Source organism: Polyodon spathula, chromosome 7, assembly GCF_017654505.1.
Source record: "Polyodon spathula isolate WHYD16114869_AA chromosome 7, ASM1765450v1, whole genome shotgun sequence".
Taxonomy (NCBI): Eukaryota; Metazoa; Chordata; class Actinopteri; order Acipenseriformes; family Polyodontidae; genus Polyodon; species Polyodon spathula.
The window spans coordinates 45,897,771-45,922,888 of NC_054540.1; the positions used below are offsets into that span (position 1 = coordinate 45,897,771).

The 25,118-nt window shown below is 39.7% G+C and overlaps 2 protein-coding genes across 4 annotated transcripts in view; one reads left to right on the forward strand and one right to left on the reverse strand.

Annotated features, from left to right (window-relative positions):
* Positions 1-4,495: 4,495 nt before the first annotated feature.
* LOC121318665 (cysteine protease ATG4A-like) lies at positions 4,496-17,389 on the forward strand. The gene is made up of 13 exons (XM_041255581.1): positions 4,496-4,582; positions 6,196-6,306; positions 6,979-7,050; positions 7,912-8,010; positions 8,675-8,776; positions 8,993-9,065; positions 9,188-9,267; positions 10,014-10,228; positions 11,632-11,710; positions 12,319-12,464; positions 13,023-13,079; positions 13,469-13,580; positions 16,198-17,389. Exons 1-13 carry the CDS (start codon positions 4,525-4,527, stop codon positions 16,260-16,262), a joined length of 1,269 nt encoding a protein of 422 aa, XP_041111515.1. The 5' UTR covers positions 4,496-4,524; the 3' UTR covers positions 16,263-17,389.
* A 5,588-nt stretch (positions 17,390-22,977) lies between these two features.
* LOC121318666 (collagen alpha-6(IV) chain-like) overlaps positions 22,978-25,118 on the reverse strand; it is a 125,214-nt gene continuing 123,073 nt past the window's right edge. For all 3 annotated transcript variants that reach the window (XM_041255585.1, XM_041255584.1, XM_041255583.1), the window contains 2 exons: positions 24,581-24,867; positions 22,978-23,985 (listed from right to left, as the gene is read on the reverse strand). In XM_041255585.1, coding sequence (XP_041111519.1) covers positions 23,725-23,985; positions 24,581-24,867 — 548 coding nt within the window. In that variant the 3' untranslated portion in view covers positions 22,978-23,724. The remainder of the gene's footprint in view (positions 23,986-24,580; positions 24,868-25,118) is intronic.

A 25,118-nucleotide genomic window follows, 5' to 3' on the forward strand; every position in this document is an offset into this window, starting at 1 on the left:
GGGAAAACACGGCAGTGGGAAGTGCTACTGTTATCTCTATGGTTACACCTCCCGAAACACGTTTTTTTTTTTTTTGACTGTCTGCACCTACAATATTTAAGCTGAACATTGGCGAATTTAAACAAGAAAGAAATGGAAGCACGAAGTGTCATAACTATATTGATTAATTTGATAACTAGATTTCATTAGGTCGACAAATTAAAACCAACCAACACTAAAGCTAATAACACATAGTTCAAAGTCCTTAAAACACTGCAACATGTGGAAGTACCTGCTATATTGTCGTCCAGTTCGCTTTTTAATTCTTCTTCTTTTTTTTTTTTTTTTAATGGAATAAGTTCATTCTTAATTACACATTACATCCCCAACAATGGAAACTTTTTTTTAAATAACATTAAGCGCTGCTGGTACTATTGAACATACTGTTCAATTATAGTAACCAAGATGGACATGACAACATATTTGTGCCTATGGGTGTGGTACCTCACATCATATGATTGAATCGTTTGTTAGGAAAACAGTATGTAGACCAGGGTTCAAACTGCACTGTTCCCCAATTGGATTAAAACTGATAATTAAAAGTTTATGATATGTTACTACAAGCAACAGGTTTCTAACACACAGTCGGTAGTTTAGTTTGTTTTGTGTGATTAATGCATTTAAAACAAAAATCTGAGGTCCGTTTGATTTACACATAAAATAAAAAGACGCTAAACTTGGCTAAGTATATTTTGAACCCTGTTCCTGACATCTTCTAACCCTTATGAAAATAACCTATAGGTTTATGGAAAGCCAAATTATCATTTAGAGAAATTTCAAATTGTCTGTAAATCAATTTGAGATATCTACAAAATGAAATAAAGTGATCTCAAATTGATTTACCTCTATCTTTAAATACTATGGAAATACGGCAAGCCAAATTATCATTAAGATATATCTCCAATTAATTTATAGATATCTCAAAATATTTGAAGATATCTCTAAATCATTTCCAGATATCTCAAAATATTTGAATTGAACTGCCCTGATGGAACGCAAGTTTCTGTGCGTCCAGGACAGGAGTCTGTGCGCTGCGTGGTGAAGGCCCGGTGAGCGCAGGCTGCCTTGATGGTTTATGTAGGCTACCACTGTAGTATTGTCCTCAGATATCAGCACATGTTTGTACGCTAATTGCTGGTGAAAATGGGATAATGCCAGGCTCACTACTTGCAGCTCTTGGGCATTTATGTGCACTTGCTGCCAATGTCCCTTCCACTGACCTCTTATTCCTCTTCCATTCCAGACAGCTCCCCAGCCCAGGCTGGAGGCATCTGTAGTGACCACTTCCCTTCTGTGGGGAGATTCGAGGTGCAGATTGCCGGGACGGAGCCACCACTCTGTCTTCTCTGAATAGGGAGAGTGTGGCCTCCAATGACCTTAATCCTGTCTTCTGACAGTGAAGCAAGTATGCTCAAGGAGTTCAGTTTGATCCCCAGGAACACTGTGGACTGAGACAGTATGAAATTGCTCTTCTGTTGATGTATCGAGAGCTCTAACTTTGTCACATGATCTATGACCTGTTTTGTGTGCGCCTCTGTGCGTGCTTTGGAATGCATGCAAACTAGCCAATCGTCCAGACAGTTCAGGATCCGAATACCCTGCAGCCTGAGTGGAATCAGTGCTGCATCCATGCACTTTGAAAGAGGGGAGGGCGCCAGCAAGAGGTCAAAAGGCAGCAAGCAGAATTCATATGCGTTGCCTTGAAAGGTGAAGCGCAGATATTTTCTGTGCGCGGGACGGATCGGGACGTGAAAGTAGGCGTCTTGCAGGTTGATCGATGTGAACCAGTCTACCGGTTGGACGGATTGGATGATACGATGTGCTGTCAACATGTTGAACTTTCTGTCTTTGAGGAACAAATTGAGGGCCTTGAGGTCCATAATTAGTCTGAATCTGCCATCCCTTTTGGGTACCAGAAAGTACCTGGATAAAAGCCGCTGAGGGCATCGCTTGGGCTTACCAAGTGCACAGTGCTCTTCCTTTGAAGATTGTCCAGCTCCTTTATCCCATTTGTTGAAGGAGTATCACCCTTGCAGGTTGGGTCCTTATCCCCCCTGGTGAAGGTGGAACCTTGCACCAATACTGTCTCCGTGTCCCCGATAGTGGGGAATGTGCCTAGGCCCGCTTCTTGGGCTCCTGCAGTATGAAGCAGAGACTCTGCTGTTCTGGAGGCTGAGGGTGCAGACGCTGGGTTGCTCCAGGAGGAGCGCACCAATTCCAGGAAGTCCTGGCATAAAGGGAGGGCATGCTGTTGGTGCCCTTTCTGCTGGAGGAAGCGGTTCCCCTTTCCCTCTTGTTCTGCCAGCCAGGGAACGTCCGTGGCTGCAGCTGCACGCTGCATTACTAGGAACTCTTCCTTCTGCGACACATGTGGCAAGGGCAGTAAAGAGCCCCCCGCCGTGGCCTGCCCAATGGAAGTGGCTGGGTCTGAGATATCTGATCTCGACACCGTGAAGGACAGCTTGAATGGGGTAGGAGGTCTAGGCAGTGGGGATGGGGAACGAGACTGTGGGGGCAGCTGGGGCTGCCTGCTGGTAGGGGGCAGTCTGCCCTGTGATTTTAGTAGGGTAGCCTGTACAGTCAACTGTACTGACATGGCGTCGCAGGCGAAGCTGATGCACTCGGTGCCCATGGGTAGTAAGGTCGGTGCCGGGCTGTAAACAGCTCCGAAGAGGTTCCCCTTTGCCGAACAGTGGGCGCAGGGAATGACGTCGAGGAGAGCGCTTTTGGTGCCGAACAGTCAGTGCCGAATCAACCTGTTCCAAGGTCGGTGCCGCTGGTAGGCACGGTCGGTATCGGGCTGTAGGTGACACCAAAGATGTTTACACCAGTGCCGAGTCAATCGGGGCAAGTGTAGCTGCGCTAGAAGAGCCTGAGGCTTGAGAGGGGCTTTTTTTGTTTGTTTTTTTGTGGTCATTGTGGCCAATTAAATTAGCGTGGAGGACGACGCCGCTAGCCTGCGGGGTCTCCTTACAGCACCAGAACAGCTCTCCACACGGTATATGAACAATACACGAAGCCTTGTGCAATGAAAAGAGAGTAATAGCCGGTTACCAATCTCCCGAAGCGGGGTCAAAACTACCTCTAGTCAGTAAACTGACGCAGTGGCATGCTCAAAAATGCTCGAAAACGTGATTCTACCATGGATTAATTAAATTTGGCACTAAAAAAATGACAAATCAGCCAGATTCGGGCAAAGAAAGCACAAAGCAATCTATGACATATCTCAGTGGAGTGAGAGAGAAAATACCGATATGTTACTGTGAGGACGTTCCTCTTCAACAGGAGGTGGGAGGGACCCTCACAGCAAGGCCCTGATAGGGCAGCTTTTTTATATATACTCAGTGATTGACGGTCAGAGAGGGGCTCTTTCCCATTCGGTAATGGTTGTCATTCAATTGAAAGTGAACCAGTTAAAGCACTGACCTGTGCTTCTGGCATTAATGGCAGTGGAGTTTGAAGCGCCGAAAATACGTTGGCGTTGGCGGCATTGAAGGTTAGTCTTGCATTATTTGAATTCTGCTGCTCTTCCAGGATGGAGCACATTTATGCAAGTTTCATTTGTATTTAATTTTATCAGTGTCTTATAGTAAAATGAATAACACATTTTGAGTGGTGGCAAAATCATATCCTTGAATGGTACGACAGTCTTAAACATTTTAGTAATGGCACCAAAATATTATTTCATGTAGCCTGTAACATACTTTTACCCAGAATACAGTGCTGAGTGAAATGACCTAGGAAGTAAAATGGTAAGAGACTGAAAATATGGCAAGCGAACTGAAAACAAGGAAAGTTTATGGCAATATTTGGTTTGCTACAGCCACTTAGATTAAACACTCAGACGTGTTTAGTACAGCACTCAGAGATGACCCGGTTTTGAGGAAGGTGTCCCAGGAATTCAATATGCCTTCCCAGGGCACTAAATCATGCCAGTACCCTAAAATTGAGCACAAATTAGATCAATCAAGATACAGCATTACTGCAATAGCTATAAGTACTATAGTAGTAATATTATCAATGTTTCCTGTTGGATGAAAATAGGATTTCTAATGAGAGCTTAGATTTTTAACAACCCAGTTATGAGGTCTGTTTTTTTTTTGTTTTTTTTTTTACAATGTATTTTGAGGAAGTAATACTAATTTTAATTATGATTTACTTGACCTAGGAAATGTAACAGTGTTAATGTGTGTCCATTTAAATACACTGTATAAATTAAGTGACGTGATGAAATAAAATAAAAAACCTTCTTGCAACACGCCTCAAGTGTGCAAACATTTCGTGGCATCGGCCTGTGTAGGTGTTGTAGTTTATTATAAACCGTTCATTCTAGAAAAAACAACAACACCCATAATGCATGGCATTATTGTGTTCCTGCTGGAGAACTCCTTTGATTCCTTTGCTGTATTATGGGAATTGCAGTCCACGCTCCGCTGTGTTACCCGGACAAAAGTAGCTAAATAACTACAATTACCAGCCATCAGTATGCTGTATTTGTATTCATCTCCCTTTAAACCCAGTGACAGCCGGAGGATGGAAGCAGGTAAGAAAATGGGACATTATTAGAGGAAAAAAAACTAAATATGACAAGATGTTAAAGTAAATTCCTTTCAGAGTTCGGGTTAGGGTTTCCCAGCTCAGATTCAGAAATCGATTGAGGTGTCGTTACATATGCACTTTATGACAGACGAGACTGAGTTGTAACTTTTGCATTGTTCTCACCTGGGCCACATTATTAGAAACTTTACAAAGCAAAAGCTGGTTGCCTTTATTGTTACTAAACAGCACAACACGGTTCTTCCAAACCCGTGCTGTTAGTGTTAGGAGCAGTAGGTATAAATAGTTCATTTTCTGATTTTGCTGACGGTTCAACGCTGTATAGTTTAGCGTTTTATTGAAGCTACTGTAGTACGTGGAAGTTAAGTGACTAAAAAAGCGATTTCAAGGGGTGCATTTCTGGACTGTACTTCATATAATCTATAATGAACTTGCAGCCCTCTAAATGCGTCACACATCTTTGCAGACCCTGTTTAAAATCCCACCACGGGCTAGATTTTAACAAGTCATGTTGGTTCAAGAGACAGCAACACAGTTGCTGGGTAGAAAGAAAATATATGTGTTTCCATCTATTGCGGGTCGCCAATAAATAAGTGTTTAAATGACAGACGTTTCGAATGACAAAGACTTCTAATCGAAACGCTAGTAATTGAATTATGTGTCTTAGTATTTCTAAATAAAACTTGCTGAGGGACTTCTTTGGCTGGAGTTATTAGGTGTATTATACATAATCTAGGGGTGTATGGAGGCAGTCTGAATAGCTGAACGTCACTGGCAGGCTTGCATCGTTTTATTGAGACTGTTTTTGCGAGAATTATATTTAGTTGAGGTAGTTACGATTTGACAGATACAGAAACATTTAACGAATGTGATCTAATGTAAGAACCACCTCCCTGTTGCAAATCGGTTTCAGTCAGGGCAAGACATTAGATCTGACAGACTTTTAATGACGGCACTTTGTCGGTGCTCTGTTGGTTGGTGCTTCCTTTTCCATACATGATTATCTAGAACAGTGATGACAGTGTGAACCATTGTACTGGTAATCAGGCAAATTGCATACAGAATACCTCAAAAGAGAAATGGCTCTCACTGTGAAAGCAGAGGATAAACATTGGGCTACCTCTATCAGCATAGCCTTTTAGGAAGTTTCTTGATTGGGAAAGTCATGTAAAAAATGTCACTGGCATAATTTGATTGTCTGAACACTCCCTGGTCCCAGTTAGTTAGGGTGCTAGAAGTTTTAATGTACTTCATTAGCACAATTTTTCTGAAAAGAGAAAAACACCTGTTCATGTTGTAATGTGTGTTTTATTATTTTGCTAGGCTGTAGTAAAAACTGTAACCCATCATTTTCACCCTAACCCAAATATTTTTTCATGCATTCAATATTTTTTCTCATATTTTTATTACAATCAAATGTGTAGAACATTTCTGTACACTTTTCAATAACCCAAAATAGACCAGCAAACGTTTTAACTTTAACACATTTTTTTTTAAATATGGTGGTGCTAAGGAATAAATAGCTTTGTGGTATGTTTCAAGTCCAAGGCACACGTCTACATCTGAAAAGTATTTTTCCTTCCTATTTTCTCCTTCTAGTTAGAGCTCAGTATGAAACTCAGATCAATGCCTTCTCTGACCTCCTAGAGGACCTCCCGGACACTGATGAGCCAGTCTGGGTGCTAGGAGAGCAGTACTGTGTGAAAGCAGGTGAGATACAGGGTATAAGCTATAGACTCTTTTCAGCTGCATTTGCAATGCTGTTTACATTAATTCTGAGTGGTCTGAGTTCTGTTGCTCCAATTACTACATTTCCATATTTATTTTTCTTTGCATCAGAATCCCCTGGTTTTATCTGAGCCCGTATAATCCTAGATTCCGGTAGCTGCTTTGTGATTACAAAGGAATCAAATGGGAAATGTGATTTATTTGGGATCAGGAAATACTTACAGGGCCTGGCAACTAGGATTTTACAGGCTCAGTATTGGAGAAACAGAACTCAGAACCAATCTGTATGATTGCAAAGCAGGCCACCGTCCTTGCAAAATTGTAAATGTTCTGCATTACAGCATCAGTTATTTATTTTTGTATCTATTAAGTGGTATTTGAAAAATCTATACATTTTTAGGCTTGACTAAAGGGTCACTCAGGCTATTTAGTGACCCCAGCTAAAAACAACTGCTCCTCTGCCTATTACTTTATCAGTAGGGAAAGGTGCGGATTAGAGAGAATGTTTGGGACAATCAGAATTCTTACAAGAACGTCAGCCAAGTAGTCAGTCGTTTCGGGAAGTACGTTGAAGGCAGGACTAGCCGCGGTGTTTCTCTATTTGACTGAGTTTCTTATTTGAAATGGCTTTATTTTTCTCTTCTCTGTTCATAGAAAAATCTGAGCTGCTGTCTGACATCAGGTCGAGACTATGGTTTACATACCGGAAGAAGTTCTGTCCGATCGGTGGGTAATGGAGTGACCATTTTTAACTCGATGCCTCTGTATAATGTTTACAATTCTAATATTTCAGCTCCTTAAAATTTAAATGATACTTAAAGTAAATCAAGGGTAGAAAATAAAATGTTGATTTCCATTACATGAGAGTAGATGATTTGAACATGGCTCTTGCCAAGATAAGCACCAACTAAGATGTAGCTTTACAGTAAACTAATGTGATCCATCTGCATTTCCATCCATTTGCATTTCTTTCCATCTGATGTAGATATCCCTCTGCCTGGTGTTGATGGCTGAAGTGTAATGCTGGCTCCTCTTATTTTGCCTCCCCAGCGCATCAGCACACAACGCTGCGATACTGGCTCCTCATAAATCTAAATACTGAAAGCATAAAACTGAATTCAGACTGAAGCTGCAGTGTCCCACAATCCTGTTTAATTTGAAAGTACATTAAATCGTGATTCTTGGTGAACTGTTTCCAGAGATAGTTACAGATGCAGACACACAATCTTCCTGGACACCGACCGTCTGTGAACTAAAAAAAAAAAACATCCCTCTGCCACTGCCTGCCCAGCAGGGGGTATAAATACCACATGTAAGCTCTGTTTGAGCTCTGGGAAGTAAAAGTAGACTACGCTATGTTTTGATTTTCATACTGTGGTGATAAAGGCTGACAGCCAACATAGATTTTATTTTTAATCTTGATTCATTATTACAGTTATGGATGTTTCTTTATTATTTCACTTTTTCAGTAACAGCCTATGTAAGAGTGAACACAGTTCAGCTGGGCTTCTGCTGGTTTTAATTTCTGTATAGGCGGTACTTGATATCAGGCTCTTTTCAGGTTTGATTTGATTCTCATGCTTACAGGGGGTACCGGACCCTGCTCGGACACTGGCTGGGGCTGCATGCTGCGCTGTGGGCAGATGATCTTAGCCCAAGCCCTCATCTACAGACATTTAGGAAGAGGTGAGCTAGAAGACTGGGTTTTAAAGAACAGAAGAACTGTTGGGAGCAAGACTCTCAGCATGTTATTCTCTGCGAAGGACAATTATTTCTGATTATTAACCAAGAATTCTCCTGATTTCTATCAAATCTCATCTCTTTCAGCCTGCTCAGCAATTAAAAAATAAGTAAATAACAATCATCCCGGAAACTGTTACATACCATGTAGCTGGTCATTTGACAGGGATTTCCATTTGACTGAATCAGACCACAAAGAATGAAGAGCTGCTTACTACTTAGATTGCTGAGGACCACTGCTTTAGAGCTTACAGCCCTGGCCAAAAGTGTTTCACAACCCTATAGAATTAACTCATTTTGCTTCATAATGTCGAATGAAACCTGCTGAATAATGCTACATTAACATATTGAATTGCATACTGAATTGTACTTTTCCATATACTTAACGAATAACTGACAGAAATTGAAAAAATTGACATTTCAAAATCTAACATGAATTACTGTACTATTACGGCTTCTGGTAGACACTTGCATTTTGTATTTTCTTTGATTACATCATGTTAAATAAAAGATCTAAATGATAATGATGTTCATATAGTTTTTTTTCTTTCTTTTTTTAATTATGCCTTAGTCCTGAAATTGTAGAAAGTGTACTGTGTCCCTGTTTCAGAGTGGCGCTGGGAAAAGGAGAATTGTCACCCCAAGGAGTATCACAGGATCCTGCACTGTTTCCTAGACAGGAAGGACTGCTGCTACTCCATCCATCAGATGGGTAAGAGGAGAGGTTTGAGAACAGGGGTTGGGGCAATAATCTCATTTTATTGTATTGATTGTTTTAAAAAAAAAAAAAAAATGAATGAATTGTACTGTTTGAATACTATTAGTTACATGTAAACTAGTGTAGACGTGTGACAGATAAAGAAGTGATCTGAGTGTGACATTGCAATAAGAACTTGAGGTTGATGCCCATTACTGTCCTTCATTACAGCTCAGATGGGGGTAGGAGAGGGGAAGTCAGTCGGAGAGTGGTATGGACCAAACACAGTTGCTCAAGTGTTAAAGTAAGCCATGTTTTTACATTTGTATGTAGCAACCGTAGGGTTATTTATATTTATCTCAAACAGACATTTTTCTAAAGTATTTAAGTGTATTGTTTCTAAGAGAACTCTGTTATATTTTATAGGAAGCTAGCACTGTTTGATGAATGGAATTCCTTGGCTGTATATGTTTCCATGGACAACACTGTAGTCATTGAAGATATCAGTAAGTTTCAAATATGTGTTGGAACAGTCTTTTAGTAAATGTAGCCCAACAAGCATACATTACTCCTCTCAGGACAGCCATGTAAACAAGATATGCCATAATAATCCAGTTGAATAAATGCTAAGTTCAGTGCATTGGTTTGAGGTAAAAGTACAATGCACATTCTGATACAATTTTTTCAGTATTTTTCGGGCCAGTTATATCTAATGGGAAAAGATGTTGGCCAAATGAGGTAAAGTTAGTAATAATGTCTGAAGGAGAAAGGCCCTCGAACTGAAGTCTGTATCCTGTTACTGTAAACAGCAGTTACTGTGAGGTCATATCGAGATTTTTGAGCGAAAGACATGTAAGTCCTGACCCTCTGAAATCAAGAAGCTGAAGAGCTTTTCAATGCGGTTTGGCTTGTATTGCAACTCGTTGATTATTTCTGCTGCCTCTCAATAGGAATATTTTTGAATAAAAAAAAAAAAATCATGTTCATGATAGAACAAACCCTAAACCGTTCAAGATCAGCAATCAATCAATCCCGATAGATTAATATTGACTGGTAGTAACATATATTCTAGTGTCCTACCTAGACAACATGCATGACTTTGACTTCACCCAAGTTCTTGAACATGTGTTGAATTAGCTGTTTCAAAAGAAACATGTCCAGTACTTAACTAATCAAGGCTGAGTACAGCCCTGTCAAATTGTGTATGCTGCTTAATCCCTGATGCTTTTACTATTGTATTACATTTTTTCAGAAACACTGTGCAAGCTGCAGCCCACAAAGGGCCTGTTAAAGCCCAGCAGCTCAGGCCAGGTAGAGCCCCAGGCAATGGGCAGCATGCTCGGGCAGCTCAACCCTCAGGCTCAGGGGACCCCCGGCTCGCACCCAGGCTGGAAACCACTGTTACTTATCATACCTTTGCGCATGGGCATAAACCACATCAACCCTGTTTACACCGAAGCTCTGAAGGTAATGGTGTCTGCGGAACTACAGCCTCACTTACAATTCTTTGAAGTGTGTCATCTTTGCTTAAATCTTCTCGAGAGTGGTTTAATGTCAGTGGAAGGGAAACTTGCAAGGTAGTTGGATAGAAACTGTAACCCCTGATAACCTGCCTAAGAACTCATCACAGACGCTGGGAGTCACATTTCTACTTCCCACAAGGAGGGAAAAGGAATATATACAGTGCTACCCTGGTATAATGCGGTTGTTGAGGTCCATAATTAGGAGACTGTGTTATTTGTGTTTCGCCTTATAATGAATATTGGCATTTTTGTTTCCAAAATGATTTACAATGCCCACAAGCCAAATTAATAGTGTAGCGTACAGTTGAAAATGCAGGAAGGAGTCGCACACAGTTTGCAGGTACTCGAATCCACGGTTTATTGGGATGATTATTTCCAGCCCCTGTTACCCCACCAAAAACAACAAACAGTCTTGTACTCTCACAGCAGCACATTCACACAGCAGCTTGCCTCACTCGGCTCTGCCTGCGGGAACCTCCCTATATGCTTTCATGTCCCCGCCTTCCTGCTGACATTCCTGCAGAAGCCAAGTGATTAAAGCAGAGCACATTTTTTTTCCTAGAGCAGCCCTCTTTGGAGTCAACCTTATCGAGAAAACCTCATAGTTTTTCTTCATCTTTTAGCCATCCACGTAACAGTGATTGTGCAACATTTCTATCTTTTGAAACTGCAGCTTGAGTTTCTTACTATGTCCACAGCATCAAGTTTCATTTTTTGCTGTTTCCTTTGCTTTATACTGTATATCTGAAATGTTCATCCAATATTTGCTTGTGAAATTGCATTACAGGGGAAACACGAGCCATGACCTTACTGTGTTACAACCGATTCCGCACTGTAACAGGTCGCATAATAACGGGGTAGCATTGTATATATATTTATTGTCATTTACAAACGCATAGTAGCACTGTTGTCCTCAACTGTGGGCAATTCCTGCTAGGTAATTAACCAGGAGTAGATTCTGAAGCAACTAGAAATTCAAAGGCAGCGAGAAACAACTTTGTTGCTGCAGGAATTCTTTTTTTTGTTGGGACACTAAACGTTACCATGGTAATGTATCAAGCAGGAATGCCCGCTGTGCTAAATATAAACAACAGGGGAAACTGACATTTTTGTACTTGACTTAAGTTTATTATTTGTGTATACTGCCTACTTTTATCACTTTTTTAAAATCCATATTTAAAAAAAAGAAGTGAAAATGTTTTGAAGGTTTCACCTGGGACTTGGTAGTATTTGGAAAAAGATTCAGACACTTCAGAAACCATCGTAAAACTGAAGTACAAGTATAGGGGAGCAGTGGTGAGGATGGGTGGATTAGAATTGAACTGTATTGCTTTCCTTTTCTTGCAGGAGTGTTTTAAGATGCCACAATCCCTGGGTGTTTTGGGTGGAAAACCAAACCTTGCATATTATTTCATTGGGTTTATTGGTAAGTGCAAAAATTGTTTTCAAATGATTGATTTAGTGGTCAGCAGGTGTTTTCTCTTGCACTAAAGTTATTACACTTTCAAAAAAACACTTATTATTATTATTATTATTATTATTATTATTATTATTATTATTATTATTATTATTATAAGCTTGTCAATTTGTAGTGGTAGTATAAGAGGTTAATATACTGAGAGCTGGATCAGTTGTGCAGTGGGGTATCGTATCAACAGGATATGAACTTATCTTGTGTACATACCATAAACATAACACAAACAACGTTTTTACAGCTTTCTGTTTGACTTACAGATTACATGCCCATCAAAACAAACGCACAGAACTGCTAAAACTAAAGGGATCACAGCCATGGATTTCTTATTAACAGGAAAATGTGCAGCTCTTTTGATCACGCAACCCTGTCGCAGCATTAAAGCAACAACAGGAATTAGATTCCAGACAGGTTCAGTGAAAGGCGGCTAACGCACACCATTTTCATATGTGGTTGTGTTTTTTTTTTTTTTTTTTTTTTTATGGAAAATTCATTGAAGAAGACTGGCTTCTCAATTTGAATGCCCGGCTTTGTTATTCTTGGTTTTAATTTGTGCGCAGGAGACGAGTTGATCTATTTAGACCCTCACACAACCCAGGCTGCTGTGGATCCAGACTTTGACGGAACTGTGGATGACCAGAGCTACCACTGCCAGCGGAGGCCACAGAGAATGAAAATCCTGAACCTGGACCCCTCTGTGGCTGTAGTAAGTGCTTGAAGAGGATGTGGCTCTGGCTGGACACCTTCAAAGACACCCATACTGAGCCAGTAGTACTGTGCTGCTCTGAGTTTCACCACAGTAGAAATACCAAATATCAATTGCTTAACTGGAAAAGTGTGGAATGTGGCTAGGGGCAATTGCATGATTTTAAGTCAATTTCCCCTGGCCACATTCCACACTTTTCCATTCAAACTTCAGTCAGTCACTGAATTAATCAAACAGTGTCTTGTGGCTGTGCAAGTGCCATCGTGGTTCCAGCTTACTTCACCAAGACACCACCAAACTCACACACACACACGTGTATCCCCATGTGCAGAGCCTCTGCTCTGTCACAGGCCCAATGTATGTTTAATCCGATTAGGATACAACTTTGTATCACGCACTTAGAAAACTATTTATCGAGTAGTTGTAGAACTTGGTAAGGACATTCCTGATAGAGGATGTCCCTTGTGACAAGGATATATGCTGGCATTCTGGCATATCTGCTTATTTATAAACACAGATTACTAGTGTGTGCCACTAAGATTTTTTTTTTTATTTCAGGGATTTTTTTTCAAGACTGAAGCTGATTTTGACAGGTGGTGCACATTTGTACAGCAGGTAGAATATGTTGGCTGTTACATTTATATTGGGGTTGTTCAGATTTCTGCTTGGGGACTGAAGACATGAAAAGATGTATTAGTATTTGCAATTTAATTCAGTTTCTATTTAGCCAGGTAAAAGCAAAACAGACTAACAATATGAGCCAGTACATTCAGGTATATACTGTACATACAGTACTTTAAACAAAATATTATAAAGCACAGCACTGCTACAAAGCCTGTCTACTTTACTCAGTAGTTTACTATTATTATGATAATGTAATTCTAGATCTATTAGAAAACTAGATTTAAAACTAATAGAAAAATTCCAAAGCACTCTGGAATTGAAAATTCAGAAGCCCCTGAAGCTTAGTCTTTCAGATCTAACATAGCCTTTTTTTATGTCAGGAAATCTTAAAGAAAAGATGTTTACGAATGTTTGAGCTGGTTGAGAAGCACCCTCCCCACTGGCCTCCATTCATCCCTCCCACTAAACCAGAGGTACAGACAACAGGAGCAGGTAACTGGACAGAGCTAAGAGGACTGGGATGGGAATGAATCGGTGCTTTCTACTGCTTTAGACAATGTTTGTATACCTCTCAAAGACCCAAAAGCAACCAAAAGATTAATTCGCCTAGTCAGTTTATTCTTTATAGTGGATCAGAAATCTGGATCTAAAATGTTATATTCTCTACAGCGACGCTCAATTATTTACATAAATAAATGAACTCATAGGTTAAAGTTTGTAAATACGACATGTATTATCTTTGTTGGCAGACGAATGAAAAATATATATATATTTTTTGTACCAATAAAGAACAGTGCATTAAATCTTCAATAGATTAATAAGAATATAAAATATACAGTATTTAATAGAGTATGCTGTAGGCAGGCATAAAATACAGCACAAGTCGTATCAATAGGACAATCTCACCATATACAGTGGTTCTCAAAAGTATTCACCCCCCCCTTGGACTTTTCCACATTTTATTGTGTTACAACATGGGATCAAAATGGATTTAATAGGAGTTTTTGCCACTGATCAACACAAAAAAGTCAGTAATGTCAAAGGGAAAAATAGAATCTACAAATTGTTCTAAATTAATTACAAATATAAAACAGAAAATAATTGATTGCATAAGTATTCACCCCCTTTGCTATGACACACCTAAATAAGCTCTGGTGCAACCAATTGTCTTTAGAAGACACATAATTAGTGGAATGGAGTCCACCTGTGTGCAATTAAGGTGTTTCACATAATTTCAGGTTAAATACACCTGTCTCTGTGAGGTCCCACAGTTGGTTATTACATTTACTAACAAAAACTACATCATGTAGAAGAAGGATCATTCAAAGCAAATCCGGAATAAGGTTCTTCAGAAGCACGAACCGGGTAGGATATAAGAACATTTCCAAGGCATTGAATTTATCCCCCGGAGCACAATAAAGTCGATTATACAGTGAATCTGTCTAGAACAGGCTATCCTCAAAAACTGAGTATCCGGGCAAGAAGGACATTAGTCAGGGAGGCCACCAAGAGGCCTATGGCAACTCTAAACGAGTTACAGTCTTCTACGACTGTTCTGGGAGACACTGTGCATACGGCAACAATAGCCCGGGTGCTTCCCAAAACTGGCCTTTATGGGAGAGTGGCAAAAAGAAAGCCATTCACATCAAATCTCAGCTAGAGTTTGCCAGAAGACATGTGGGAGACTCTGAGACCAAGTGGAAGAAGATTCTATGGCCTGATGAGACCAAAATAGAGCTTTTTGGCCTCAACACTAAGCGATATGTTTGGCGCAAGCCTAACACCGCACATCATCCTGAGAACACCATCCCTACCGTGAAGCATGGTGGTGGCAGCATCACGTTATGGGGATGCTTCTCTGCATCAGGGCCTGGAAAGCTTGTGAGGGTAGAGGACAAAATGGATGCAGCAAAGTACAGAGAAATCCTGGAGGAAAACCTGCTGAAGTCTGCAAGAGACCTGGGACTTGGGAGAAGATTCATCTTCCAGCAGGACAATGACCCCAAACATACAGCTAAAGCCACACTGGAGTGGCTTAAAAACAAAGGTCAATGTCCTAGAGTGGCCCCCGGACCTCAATCCAATTGAGAATATGTGGAAAGAGTTGGAAATTGCTGTTCACCAAATGTCCCCATCCAACTTGACGGAGCTTGAGCAATTTTGCAAAGAAGAATGGGCAACAATTACAGTGTCCAGATGTGTAAAGCTAGTAGAGACTTAAGGTGCCTCTACCAAATATTGATTCAAGGGGGTGAATACTTATGCAATGAATTATTTTCTGTTTTGTATTTGTAATTAATTTAGAACAATTTGTAGATTTTATTTTTCACTTTGACATTATGGACTTTTTTTGTGTTGATCAGTGGCAAAAACTCCAAACACAATAAAATGTGGAAAATTCAAAGGGGAGTGAATACTTTTGAGAGCCACTGTATAGCACATTGTACTAGGGCTGCACTGTTGCGCAGAGACATTGACTAAGCCCTTATATGGCTTGCTAAAGACTCAAAGGCTACACAGAGCATTCCACAGTCCCTGTGTGTAGCAGTGAAGGAAAATGTGCCACCGTAACTTTAGAATTACAGGAGAAGTAGCTACTAAAGCTATTCAAAACATCTTTTCAACGTTATTTATTGTTGGAAACCAGATTTCTTTTCATACAAATGTCTGTCAACTTTGAGTTTTTGGTTTCTAAATGATAAAAACGGCAAAGCCTTTTACAGTAAGACTTTGATTATCCAAACATCTGTTATCTGAACAGTCCCCTGGTAACCTCTTGTGTGCAGAGTTCTCGTACTCTGTTGTCATAGAAAATGCAGTAACAGCGCCCTCAATATCGGGTATTTACAGTAGAGTGGTACTTTATGTTAAGTATTTAAAGGTAAAGGGTTGTATTTTATGTTTTTTTAGGGGGGTTCTGGATTGGGAAAGATTTCCCAGTTTTAATTAGATTATCAGAACACCCTCTGGTTGCAATTCATTTTTATTATAGAGGTTTTGGGCTGAATTTCATTGCAGTGTTTTCTATGTATAACACTAGATACAAAAGAGAAATACCACCTATGTCATTCATGGTAATACTGTACTGTATTTTGTGGCTTTTCTACAGAACTCATCGAGTCAATGGACAAGCTGTTTGAATCAGAAGAAGAATTCGAAATCCTCAATGTATGATTTTTTCTTTTTTTCTGTTTTTGTTGTTTTTTAATATTATTGCCTTTTAAGCTGATAAGTGCCTCCCACCATGCTCACACAAAGCACAAACTGGAACAGATCTGCAAAAAAACCCATTGAAAACAGAATCGGAAATGGAACCAGTTATGTTATAGGAAGGAGATCAATGGGAGGCAGTTTCTGCTGATTTTTCAAGGGGTTCACTTTCGTTTACGACAAAGGGCTCACGCTGGCCCTGTTAATCAACCTGATTTCACAAAAAGGAATACAGAAGTAGGTATTTTATGCATGGATCTTAACATTTGGACTTCCCTCTGCAGGAAAAGGCTGAATAAACCATGTTTCCAAGAAAGCATTTTGGAGGAAAACTGCTTGTAAGATGACAAATACAATCTTATATTGGATAAAAGCGGTATATAAAAGTGCCTAACCGTAAAAAATATAATATTGCAACGTTCTTGATTGGTTGTTTGCCATAATTGTAGTTACAGAATGTGGTGTAATAACTGTAGATTTTTTTGTTTTTAAAAAAGCAGCTGCAGTCGGTAGCATGTGCCAAAAATAAGGTGTATTTATAAATGTAAATATGAAACCAGAAGTCAAAAATGTATTTGACAATTTGAACCATGAGTACTTGAAGTCAGTTTTATAAAAAAAAAAACAAGAAAAGGCTCTTAAAGGCATGCATTATAGGATCTAGATTTTCCCTAATATTTCATTTCATACCTTTTTCTCAGTAGGTGAAGCAAAGCGAAACTGTTTTCTTGTCAGCCTAGTCTTTCAATTTGTAAAGCACAGATGTAACTATATTAATCCTGCCTGTGTTTTACCATCACAGCGTACTATACAGCAGATCTGCCTATGTTTTTTTTAGCAATAAAGAAACTATTTACTCTTTATTCTTGGCACACACACTCCATAGAATCCAATGATAAAGCTGGTCTGCCCTTCCTCGTCCACTCTTGGGTCATGCACAGCAAGAAAAATACGGAAAATGTGAGCATTTACTGTTTTTATATGGGCTGGTTGCCTATAGAATGTCTACACCCCCGTTTTCACATTTTGTTGTGTCAGTGACGCAGAGTTTCATGCATTTAAATGTTTTTTTCCCACTTATCTACACACCATACTCCACACTGTTAAGAGGAAAAAAACGTTTTTATTGAGAAAAATTATATATTAAAAATACAAAACTGAAGGATCATAATTGGATAAGTCTTCACCCCCTTGAGTTAATACTTGGTGGAAGCACCTTTGGCAGCAATTACAGCTGTGAGTCTGTTGGGATAGGTCTCTACCAACTTTGCACTCCTAGATTTGTCAATATTTGATGATTCTTCTTTACAAAACTGTTCAAGCTCTGTTCCTTGGAGAGCATTGATGGACAGCAATCTTCAAGTGATGCCACAAATTTACGATTGGATTTAGGTCAGGACACTGACTGGGCCACTCAAGGACATTTACCTTTCTGTTCCTTAGCCACTCCAGTGTAGCTTTGGCTGTGTGCTTTGGGTTGTTGCCATGCTGAAAAGTGAACTTCTGTCCCAGTTTCAGCTTTCTTGCAGAGGGCAGCAGGTTTTCCTCAAGGCCTTCTCTGTACTTTGCTCCATTCATTTTCCCTTCTATCCTGACAAGTGCCCCACCCCCTGCCAATGAGAAACATCCCCATAACATGATGTTGCCACCACCATGCTTCACAGTAGGGATGGTGTTCTTTGGGTGATGTGCTATGTTGGGTTTACGCCAAACATAACCCTTTGCATTTAGGCTAAAAAGTTCAATTTTAGTTGCGTCAGACCACAAACTTTTTGCCACATGGCTACAGAATCTCCTGAGTGTTTTTTTTGCATACTTCAAAAGGGATTCAAGGTGGTCCTTCTTGAGTATTGGCTTCCTTCTTGCCACCCTAACATACAGGCCAGATTTGTGGAGTGCTTGGGATATTGTTGTCACATGCACACTTTGACCAGTCTTGGCCATAAAAGCCTGTAGCTGTTGCAGAGTTGCCATTGGCCTCTTGGTAGCCTCTCTGATCAGGCTCCTTCTTGCTCAATCATCCAGTTTGGAGGGACGGCCTGATCTAGGCAAGGTCTTGGTGGTGTCATACACATACACTTAATAAGCGTCTTGACCGTGCTCTAACGGATATTCAGTGCCTTTAAATTTTTTTTATACCCATCCCCTGATCTGTGCCTTTCAATAACTTTATCCCGCAATTCTTTTAAAAGCGCCTTGGTGCTCATGGTTGAGTCTTTTGTTTTGAAATGCACTACCCAGCAGAGAGAACCTAGAGGAACTGCTGAATTTATCCTGAAATTATGTGAATCACTACAATTTAATAACAGGTGGAGGCCATATGGTGTGTGATTTTGAAAGCGATTGGTTACACCTGAGCTAATTTAGGATTGCTCTTACAAGGGGGGTGGACACTTATCCAACCAAGCTCTTTCAATTTTTATTTTTAATTAATTTTCTACAAATTTCTAGAATATTTTTTTTCACTTGGAAGTTGTGGGGTAGGATGTGTAGATACATGAAATAAAAAAAGCATTTTAACGCCAGGCTATAAGGCAACAAAAGGCAAATTTTGAAACGGGGTGTAGACTTTCTATAGGCACTAATATATATATATATATATATATATATATATATATATATATATATATATATATATACAGTGTTCAAAAACACATGTATTGGATATGGATTTATTGACACTGTCTTAAGAATAAAACCCCATGGCCAGCGCTACAGATAAGATGCGTAAAGGGTGTTTTACACGTTGAAAAAATATGAATTATGCATTATATTTGAATTTAATATGTAACAAATCCAATAATAGCAATTTGATGCACAGTTTGAGTTTGCATGTTATCAAGCTTCTTGTACTTCGTGGGTACCTGGCATCTCAATGGTCAGTTGTGGATATACTGCAAGCAGTAAGTAGAGAATGGATTATAGGAATGCCAGAAACAAATCACCAATTAAGTCGGGGTTTTCAATTAAAATAGAAAGTACGGTTGAATCAATACGGTTTGTGACAGGTGAATAACCGACTGGATATTCAGGATTTCCCTGCTCCGTCTTGGTCTCCCTCAACCTACCAATCTGTTAACAGAATTTTTGTAAGGTAAATCTATATAATAAATAGAACATTGTGTTTGGAGAGAGTCGGTGTAGCAAGGACTAAATGGCTGCAACAAAGACATTGCTGGATTTCCTTAGGTGGAAAATAAGGAAAGGGAAGTTGTTATTGTAAGACCAAGTTTTTGTACAGTAGTTCAAAGTAACATTATGTGTCATTCAGAATGTGTCAGGGTAAGTTATTTAGGCATGGAAGAAAAACACATCTTCAAGGAGTGCTAAACAATGCTTTTAAATTGATTTTATGATCTTTCCCATTTCAGATATTTTGGTTCTTCAATTGTTTTTAATGTTAGTTCATGATAAACACAAGAAACACTTCTGTTACATTCTGTCCATCTGTTTGAGACTGGGAAATGTTTGGTGTTATACTAGAACTGCCCTAGTTAGATAATGATTTAAGGGAATTGAGGAGTTACATATAAATGCACTTTTGTTACAAAACTTTAAAATGAACATTACCTTGACTGTTTAACTGTGTGTGTGCTGCTAGCTATAGGGTGGTCAAAACGTCACAGGAGCAATAGTGGAGAAAGGCATTGGTAACAAGCACTGGCAATTGGTAGACAGAGCTGCCCCTGATGTACACAGAGATTTACATCTGTTTTGCTATGCAGTACGTGTTCATAGGAGGATGTTGGAAGCATCACAAGGATTTTATTTATATTATTGCATATAAAGGCGTGCAAGACTTTTTCACTTTTCCAGGGTCAACATGTTATTGTGCTCTGGACACGACTAAGCTGTTAGTACCCTAAAAGCTGCCTTTTCTATGGTGGTTTATGCAAGTCTGTGTAAATGATGTCCCCCTCTGTGCCACAGTGGAAGATGTGACAATGTGGTAACTGACTACCAACTGTCTGAGCCCTCTTTCTGTAATTTATACTTTTCCTACACCAGCGCTCTTTAGTCCCAAAGTCTATTTTGGCTCAATCTCACAGGTAAAGAAGCAGTAAAACCTACTAGGAGGGGCATGACCAGATTTATTGGTTTTATTTGTATTTACTTATTTTTGTGGCTGTAAATCTTTTTTTTTTTTAAAAGCACTTTAGACTTTGCATACAAACAGTATGATAATATCACAGATACACCTGTTAAATCGAGACGTTGGTGCACCTCAGTGAAAATGGTTGCTTCATGTGGATTACTGAATGCAAAATGTAGAGACTTTTTGATAGCAAATGATTTGGATGTCAAATGGTAAGCATGAAATAGTAGTTTGATGTAAGTACAGTGTATACTGAAATATTTATTTCTACTGTATGTATACTGGTATATAGTCTGTCCATTGTAAAAATGAAACATGTACATGTTATTTTCTAAAAAGGAACATAAATCCTCAAACAATCTATGCAGACAACAAAATATAGTGCTGTAAAAACAGAGGGTTATGGAAACTGTTAAACTTCAGGTCACTGTGATGCTAATGTAAAAGCAGCAGAAAATACTGCTCTACAGTACAATGCTTTATCAATAAAACACATCATTACATATTTACCAGACTGCACCGCAGCTTTGACACTGGTATGCTGCTCTGGAAAAAAATTAACTAATTCACATCACAAGTCCAGCTCAGTTTGGCACACTTGTCACAGGTCTAGCAAGTTGTGCATCATTTAATTGTGTGTGGTTCTGCATGAGTATCTAGTCAGTTAACTGCTTCATATTTGTACTTTCTAACAAGGTTTTTCTTTTGAAACACCCCCCCCCCCTCCCCTCCCCTCCTGGCCCTTGTTCAGGGAACTCAGTCCTCAAGACTTCTGTGAACACCTCAATATTACTGTTATCATTGCATTTTATCAAGTAAAATTGGTCACATTATTTAAACTGTCTGGTTTCATCTGTAATCTGAACCTATCATAATGAAGTGTGTGCTGTTAGCAGCTGTACAGACTTCAATATCACAAGTCCATGACTGTAAAATATTTTACAGCTGTCTTTTTTATTGAAAGGTTTTTTTGATTAAGTATAAAGTATGAACAACATATAACAAGAACTAATCATTTTAACATGGTACAGATTACAGTCAGTACACCAGTCTCACATGGTTTGGTTTAGCGAGCGTCTGCTACTTATTCAACCCTCGGGAGTGTTATAGTTACAGGTGGGCTGAAGGAGGAACAGTGGTCCTAATGGTGAGATCAAGAGAACCACTGTAAAAAACTTTGAAGAGTTTATTTCAAATTTACGCAAGAACATCTCAAGAGTACCACACACAAAATGCAAAGTAAATCCATCCAATACTCTTTGACTGATAATAAAATGTTCAAGAAGACGCCTTTGGACTGTGCGTGGCAATCAAAGCCTGGTATTTTCTTTTTAATATACTGTGGAACAGCACAAGCAGTAGTACAGACTAGATTCTTACACCACTGTGTGTGTGTGTGTGTATATATATATTATTAGTGATGAATACAAAATAAAATGTAATTATAAACAAAAAGTAAAGAGAAAGCCAAAACAAAGTAAAAACAACAATGTAATACAGGTACAAAAAAAGTGATTTTAGCAGTCAAATGTACATACACCCCCCACAGTATTGAACTTTTTATTTACGCCAATGTATTAGATAGGGGTTCGAATTTAATAAAATAACACACCACCTGGATACTTATAAAAATAGTGTACCCAAGGCTACCTCAGAAAGAAAGGGTTACAGTGAAAGACAGTCTAGTGGTCACGAATTGGCCCGTTTTAAGTTTAAAATCACTGGAAGCCAGATTAAAATAATGACAGCAGATTTTGGACGTAGGCCTTTCTACCAAGTAAAATAAATGTAGCGATCTAGACCAAGAGCTATATAAAGCCAACAGAATAGTAAAAATATTTTTAAAAGATTAAATATGTACACCACAGATGGGTAGTTATAAAGAAGTTAATTGCTTTTTTGTGTCTCATATTTGTTTCAGTTGTTGCCCATTAGCACTAGTATAATAAAAGCATTATGAGAAGCAAAAAAAAGGTTTGTTATTCAATTTCTGGTTGTCTTAAGCTATAAAAGAACATGGACCTTACAGCAAACCTAGAGAAATGCAAACAAACTGGTTTGTCAATACAGTCTTCATTCCAAGCAGAATAGTAAAATTTAAGTGACTAAGAAATTCAGATTTTAAACATTTGCAGTCAATTTATTCAGCGCTTGTCAGTCGTGTCAGGTCCAATTTATTTTCACAACCACTGTTTATTTCACAAGCACTGTTTAAAATATATATTTTTTTCAGAGTAAAACAGGTTTAAAGGCAGTGCATGGCAAAAGGACATCAGTGCTACATCTCCAGCCAAGCCCCACCCCTTGTTTGCTGTATTCTTCACATACTGATAGACGTGCATACTGATAAATCCTTTCCTGATCACTTGTTTTATCACCAAACCCCTCAATAATGCAATCCATGTGATTGTATTACTATATCATCTCAAAAAGCTCTGCAAATGTCCATGATATTCTTTGAATGCTGGATGCAGAAGCTGCTATCTCCTTTGTTTGTGTCCGTGTTATCTCTGTGATGCACGGGGCTATCCGTATTGCTCAGATACGCCCTTTTTTTTTTTTTTTTTTTTGGCTTCATTCTGCGATTGAAAGGTTTTCTCTGCTTTTTCCGGAGAAAAAACGACTAGAGATCTGTGCTTTACACCTTTTTGATGATGTCCGACATAGGACAACAAAGGGTTAAGGGTTACAAATCCACAATTTGAAGGTCTGGGTTTGGGATAGCATCCCTGTACAATTGAAAGCTGTTCTAGTTTTGGAGGAATTTGGTAACACTAACAGGACAAAGTCTTTTTGGATTTGAGCTTCTTACACACTCCCTGATAACCCAACATTCCTTTATGGATATGCCTGAATAATCTGTGACTTATAAAGTCCCGTCGTGTGAATTTTAAATGTACAAAAGGTGTGCTACTTTTTGATAGCCATCAGTGCATTCATGCACTTTTCCATTTTTAAAAACAGTTTTAAAAACCAAATGTTTAGTTGATTGATTTACTTCCTGAGGTAGCCGTGAATAATAAAACACTTCAAACAAAATTGATAAAAATATTAAAAAGAACAGCACCATTTTGGAAAAAATAACTAACAGTATAATCACACAAGCCCCTTTACCCTTTTCTCATAGTTATGTTAGACCCATCTGAAGCTTGCAGTCAGAGTGTGTAAAACCTGGCAAGCTCAAACTCCTGTCAACCACCCAAACCAAACCCTCAGTCCACCGAGGGACAGGGGAGTGGGCCAGAAGTCTAGCAGACTGTCAAGGTTTCACTCAAGCCCTGTTTAATAAAGGCTTGGTGGTCAGTCTTGGTGGTAGTGGAGGTTTCTCTGCTACAAGTTCTTCACGCAGACCTGGCAGCGACCGACTCGTGTACGGAGCTGCCCAGCTTTGAGTGTTTCTGAGGGGGGAGCCTCCACGAACTGCTGCCTCGGCTCCACGGTGGTCAGCCAGAAGCTGTACTTGTTGGTGAAGTAGTGGCAGGTGCCACGGGCGCCGCTGCACTCAATGAAAGGCGTGGCGCGGAAATGCTCGAGACAGGAGCCGGGAGAGACCAGGGACTGACCTCCCCCTTCAGCACCGGCTGCTGTATGCTGCAAGAGGAACATAGCAGGGGTTTAGGGGTTCATGCTGCCCCACCCACTGTATAGAACTGGAGGAATTAATCACTTACAATACTTTATTTCACTATCTGACTTTAAAATGCGTGCAGCCAATTCGGTCCTTACACGCTGAAGTACAATGTATGTAAAAGGCTCACTGGGTATGCGCATCCGAGAATTAACTAATGTGCTGCTATTGTTTTCTAGATTCACTCTGTATCATTTTCTGTTTCATATTCTTTCTCTGTGGTACTCTCTTACATCACAGGAGGCAGAGTACTGCAGGGTGACAGGTTCATGGTTAGGGTTGCTTGGAAGTTAGACCGGATTCTGAGTAAAAAACTTAGGTGTGACAACACAGATCGATTTATACCCTGAAAAGGGAATTGCAATGACTTTACAACATATAACTTTCTGAAACGTAGTGTAACTATTACAGATGATATAAATCAGGTGTGCAAGATTAACATCTGAATAGGGTAACTGGTTCATTTAAGTAATTAGGGTACGGTTGTTACAAATAACAGAGCCAAAATGCCCCTCGCTATGCACCACTGATCCCAAGCAATCCCGATGCTGTTCTCACCATGAGGAAGGAGTATCCGATCCAGAGGCTGCGCCAGCCCACGGGGCAGGGCGGGATGGTGATGTCCTGGCTGTGCACCGCGACGGCCAGCGAGGGCACCTCGCACACAGAGCAGCGGCTGATGTACTGCGGGATCTCGCTGCGGGATACCGGCATCATGGGGATGGGCGCGGTGGTGGAGAGCCAGTAGGACTTATCATTGCGGCTGGCATAGTAGCAGACCTCATTGATGTTGCAGTAGATGAATGGCATGGTGCTGAAGCGAGGCAAGCAGGAACCGGCAAGACCTGGGAGACAGGCAGAGGATTGATGAGTACTCAGACAATAACACTGTCACAGCTCAATTGTTGGTGGCTTAACCAGTATGAGCTACAAGCGATTTCCCAGCCAGTCCCTGAGGCCAGACTTAAAATGTAAACCTTCTCAATTTCCGGTAATAAAATAAAAGTGCTAAACAAATTGCACTCAATTGATTCAACATACCAGACTTTAACAAAACCACCTTTAATAAAGACGAACAATGTGTCTCAACTGGCCT

What these genes read in the sequence shown, in the direction of transcription:
- LOC121318665 (XM_041255581.1), top strand. Translation starts at nt 4,525, where the DNA reads ATGCTGTATTTGTATTCATCTCCCTTTAAACCCAGTGACAGCCGGAGG. An exon ending in TGTAGTCATTGAAGATATCA is followed by an intron (nt 9,268 to 10,013) that starts GTAAGTTTCAAA and finishes ACATTTTTTCAG; the next exon opens with AAACACTGTGCAAGCTGCAG. An exon ending in GGTACAGACAACAGGAGCAG is followed by an intron (nt 13,581 to 16,197) that starts GTAACTGGACAG and finishes GCTTTTCTACAG; the next exon opens with AACTCATCGAGTCAATGGAC.